The following is a 5,673-nucleotide window of genomic DNA, read 5'->3' as shown; positions in this document are numbered from 1 at the left end:
AGAAACAGTATTAGAAACCTAGTGTCTGACACGTATGTAGATACATATATATATATATATATATATAAAGTAGTAACAGTATTAGAAAACCTAGTGTCTAACACGTATGTATATATATATATATAAACTAGAAACAATATTAGGAAACCTAGTGTTTAACACGTATGTAAGTATATATATATAAACTAGAAACAATATTAGGAAACCTAGTGTCTAACACGTATGTAAGTATATATATAAAAACTAGAAACAGCATTAGAAAACCTAGTGTCTGGCACGTATATTACATGTATGTAGATACATATATATATATATATATATAAAATAGAAACACTATTAGCACTATTGTGCTGTTGTAAATCTGTATTGATTGATTGACATATTTTTTCTATAATTGATTTTTTTGATTAGAATAAAGATATTAGAGATAAAAGTAAAACTCAAATTGTGTATGTTTTTTTAAACTTAAACATTAAAAATTTAAACTTCTCATGTTAATTGCAATTACAATGGTTAGCAGCTTGTGGACTCCTAACGTTAACTTAGTAATGGACAGAGAAGCATCACAATGAAGTTACAACAGTATGGTTGTACACACTACCACCAAAAGTTTACTTGTCTTAGTAGAAAAGTGCACTGAGAGACCTCACATAAGATACATAACTGTACTGCATATAAAGCACTGCAAATTTCTGTGGTGTACGGTTTTAATTTCTACCTCTTTTATTAACTTTTAGTGATGAATAGTGTGGATGAGGTGAGCAGCTCTTATTCAACAGATGCGGAACTCTTGACAAGCGTCTTCACAATTGATGACCACGGTGTTCCAATAGATATTGTTAGAAATGGAACAAATGGTAGCTTGGAGGAAATTCCCCCCATCTTTTTACAAACCACAGCAGCACAAGCCATTTCAGGAGCTTTTGTGTGGGCAGCATTGATTGTCACGTGTCACCAGGTAAGTTGAGTTGACATTCCTGATACTCTAACATTGGTTACCACATGTCACGGGGTAAGTAGGGTTGACATTCATACTGTAATTAGCCCACAAAATTCTTTGCATCTTTAGCATTATTTCTAATACTGTAACTTGAATCACTGTTACATTCACTAGAAGTGTCTAGAAATAAAGGTTGCTGACATCCAGCACTGTCAATATGTACATGTTCTGTTTTCAAGGCGAGTAATGTGGTCTAACAATCAGGCCTACATCTTTCTACTTCTTGGTTTGATAAGTTTGTTAGCTCTGAATGAAAATATACCTGTATGGCAAGCCTCCCATGTTGACAAGCTACTTGTATGATAATGAATTAGTTAAGTATAAGATGGTGTACAATGTTAAACTTGCATTAGTTGTAGAAGAGGAAATAGATAGATTATGACCAACCAAATATGAATTCTAAGTATAGTAACGATTAGTGAAATAACATTTTTTAAAAGTTTGATAAATATTGAAATGTTAAATATTATTGGTATGCACTTGAACTGCTGATAATATGAGATGACAGGCTATATATCCTCATGAAGAATCAGCCATATTGTTGACTATCAGATTCCAAATCATTTATTAGAGCATGAGGTTGTTATATCATGTTCTAATTGTGAGATAGGGTTAATATGAAGTCATGGATACCTTGTAATTTTTTTTGACAATAATTTAAAGTTTGTATAGAAGTTTTTCAGTATTAAAAATGAAAATATGCTTTCATTTGTGTGTAATTTACAGTGTATTACTTATCTACTGTCGGGTTTTACGTATGAGCCGGATTCTATACAGTAGGTGTCTGTGACTTGCTGGTGACAAATTTGAACAATAAAGAAGCAGCACACAGTCCATTTGTTTTGAAATAATATATTGAAACAAGTCAAATGCATATACAAATGTTTGTTACACTGTTGGTTATTACAGCTGTATCCAGAGCTTTAAATAATTCTCTTTTTCATCAAAGTTTACACAGGTTGGTTCAGTTACTTTAGAACACAATTGACAAGATGAATTATTCTTCTATACTTTGTTATTACAATACAATCTGTGATAATTTCATTTTAAAAGTTGCCACTGCATGCTCTTTATGGCTAAACTCACAATCACACAGTCTAACTCTTGAACTAAATTTTTGATACGTGTTTATACTCTGACAGAGATCTAGAACATTCCACAAACTACTAGATATTATGATGCAATAATACCCAATTAAAACGAGAAAAACTTAGAAGGTTTTAGTAATATGACACAATAATATAACAATCACTCATTCATAACTATTGAACTACATGACATATGAATTGTAAACGGTTACATGAACAAACCTGCGATAAACTATTGCTTCTAAAATTAACTAAATGTAACACTCATACTATATAAATTATTTAAATCATAACACTTGCATTAAACTTGAACTGAAACAGTTGTGTATATCTAACATTGATGTAATACTGAATTTGCAAGTAGAATGTTGACTGAGACTTTACTTTAAACATAACACTGAGCTTACAAGTCTTTCAGCTATAACAAAATTAAGTTACAATGGTTTAACAATTAAATAAGTTACATTTTGAGTAGTTCTTATTTTTGGTAGAAATTGTTTAAGAAATCTGGGCTTGTAGTTAGAAATGTTGATCACATGAAACAAATCCCACTTTCTATTTTAATTATGGTTTTGTTCTCATGTAACTCTGTAAGACTAGACGACTACCATATTTCAAAATGAGAAGTTTTTCTTGTGATAGATACTTAACAACACACATAGAAAAGAAAGACGCTTACTCAAATGGGAACATTTATTTACAGACATGTACAGGTCTTGGAATATGAAGAAGCTCACTCAGTCATTCTTTCGAATAGAAAAATTTTTACAGACATGTACAGGCCTTGGAATACAAAGAAGCTCACTCAGTCATTCTTTCAAATAGAAACATTTATTTACAAACATGTACAGGCCTTGGAATAGGAAGAAGCTCACTCAGTCAGTCTTTCAAATATAAACATTTATTTACAGACATGTACAGGCCTTGGAATAAGAAGAAGCTCACTCAGTCAGTCTTTCAAATATAAACATTTATTTACAGACATGTACAGGCCTTGGAATAAGAAGCTCACTCAGTCATTCTTTCAAATAGAAACATTTATTTACAGACATGTACAGGCCTTGGAATAGGAAGAAGCTCACTCAGTCATTCTTTTATCTTGAAACATTTATTTACAAACATGTACAGGCCTTGGAATAGGAAGAAGCTCACTCAGTCATTCTTTCATATAAAAATGTTTACTTACAGGTCTTGGAGTGTTTGTGATGTGTTATTACCTCTGCCACCAAAGGTGTATGGTGGTTATGTTTTCACCTGTGTATGTGTGTTTGTCAGCAAGACTTCTTGAAAATGGCTGAATAAATTTTGACGAAAGCTGGTATATATTTGTACTGTGATCCACCTTAGAAGTGATTAGTTTTTGGAGAGGTGAAGGTCACAAAAATCCAAAAATCTGTTAACACACTATATTTGCTCTATAATTCAGTCAAAAATGATTGGATTTTGATGAAATTTGGTGGACTTGTGTATGGTATTATTCCTTAACGACCTGCCAAAATGGTCCATGATAACGACAGACATGTGGACACATTTCTGTATTTTTTGAGAGCCGAGGTAGAGGTATGCACCCTACTAAGTGCCCCTCTAGTTCTAGCATATAACAAGTATTCTTTATTGCCCATGAGTGTATAGAATAAGTACCGTATAATCCAGTCAGCTATTCTGATTACACATTAAATACTAGTTTAGCTGGAATGACCTCTTCACTGTTGCTGTACTGTGAGATAGTTTACTGTATTTTGGAAACTTAGGACTATTTTAACATGCATTTTGTATCACAAGTACTTTTATTATGAATAAAAACTGAAATGTTTCAAATCATAGAGAAAAGATACTCAGATTGTTTCCAATATATACAGTTTTTTGAGCAAAAAAGCATTAGAATAGCCCTTGGCATATTTGGTATTGATACAGTTTTACATGTATTTGATATTTGTAGAATGTGGTAGACCATAGTATCATTGGGTGCATTTTCCAGTACAATGGTTTTAGAAGTTAATATACGTGTTCCGATTACTTAATTTAATTCTTTTGGTGATTACAGATTTATCAATATCTAAGGTATTATTCTTGCCCAACTGAACAGCGATGGATTGTGAGGATTTTGTTTATTGTACCAATATATGCCTTTGATTCCTGGTTGAGTCTACTCTTCTTTCATGACAGCTTCTATATTTACTTTGACAGTGTTCGAAACTGGTATGAAGGTTAGTACAATATTTATAGAAACATACAGGTTTCATTTTCACTTGCTTAGTAGTCTGGATCTGTGATCTGTATGTAACCAGTAAATCTAATATACAAGTCATTATGAAGAGTATGTTATATAAAGTTATATTTTTTATCATACTTCAGTTTATATAACAGTTTGTTAAGAACTCTGTTTTTGTTATACCATTCATTATGTTACAAGAAGCTGATTAACAAATAACATATAGTTTTTGTGACAAATAAAACATTGATACACATTATATGTTGACTTATTAAAAAACTACAAAGTATACAGTGCTGAAATAAATTAATAATATATTAAAATATTTTTCATTAAGTGTGTGGATACAAATCATTATTATTATTTAATTTTTTTCAGCTTTCGTGATTTATAACTTCCTCAGTCTCTGCTATGAATATCTTGGAGGAGAAAGTAACATCATGACTGAAATAAGAGGAAAACCTATTAAGTATGTATCATATGGGCATTTTGTTGGAAATAGTAATATTCTAATATACTCTGGACAGTAATAACAACTCGGGTTTGTCAAAAGTCTCAAAAAGGTTTAATCATAAAAAGAAAGGCAAGTCTTTGTTGAGATAAGGTTGAAATTATAAATGTTTATTTCATTCCGGGTGTTTCCATTTTACTTAAATTATTTTCACGTACAAAACAAATGGTATTTCTAGTACATTGCTCAGTAACTACGGGTATCTAGTTACTGTTGTAATTTTACATGGGCAAGTGTACTTGTGAAAATTTTGACCTTAAGAAACTGAATTCGGTGATAAAACAAAGGATATTATACTGAAGTACCAGTTTAAGCCAATACAAACAAGTATTAATAAACATGCATTGTTTCCTTTTTGTAGAAGGTTGAAATTTATATCATTTTTAAACAAACTTTCAGAAATCTCTACAGTACTGAAGAACGTATTCTTATTTCTCCTTAGATCCAGTTTCTTATATGGAACATGTTGCTTAACTGGCAAGAGTTATACTATAGGTTTTCTACGTTTCTGTAAACAGGTAAAGTATCCTGTTCATTGATAAGTGATTTCCATTTTGATTTATGTCATTTGTAACATTTCACATACAAAGAACTAACCTGTGAATTTATGTTCAAATACAGTTAACACCTTTCATTCATTAAGTTAATGTTAAAGTATGTTCAACATCTTTATTACAATGTACACATAGTTAAGGAATGTTGTTGATTATGTAGTCATGTTACATAGTACACATAGTTAAGGAATGTTGTTGATTATGTAGTCATGTTACATAGTACACATAGTTAAGGAATGTTGTTGATTATGTAGTCATGTTACATAGTACACATAGTTAAGGAATGTTGTTGATTATGTAGTCATGTT

At 31.1% G+C, this 5,673-nt stretch overlaps 1 protein-coding gene across 1 annotated transcript in view; it reads left to right on the top strand.

Annotated features, from left to right (window-relative positions):
- LOC106475779 (transmembrane protein 184B-like) overlaps positions 1-5,350 on the top strand; it is a 6,920-nt gene extending 1,570 nt beyond the window's left edge. Inside the window, exons 2-5 of the mRNA XM_013936456.2 lie at positions 738-958; positions 4,133-4,295; positions 4,679-4,769; positions 5,254-5,350. Coding sequence (XP_013791910.2) covers positions 740-958; positions 4,133-4,295; positions 4,679-4,769; positions 5,254-5,350 — 570 coding nt within the window. The 5' untranslated portion in view covers positions 738-739. The remainder of the gene's footprint in view (positions 1-737; positions 959-4,132; positions 4,296-4,678; positions 4,770-5,253) is intronic.
- Positions 5,351-5,673: the final 323 nt, after the last annotated feature.

This window comes from Limulus polyphemus, unplaced genomic scaffold, assembly GCF_000517525.1.
Source record: "Limulus polyphemus unplaced genomic scaffold, Limulus_polyphemus-2.1.2 Scaffold9159, whole genome shotgun sequence".
Classification (NCBI taxonomy): Eukaryota; Metazoa; Arthropoda; class Merostomata; order Xiphosura; family Limulidae; genus Limulus; species Limulus polyphemus.
Note: the sequence above shows the minus strand (reverse complement) of the source record. Positions and strands in the feature narration are given on the sequence as shown.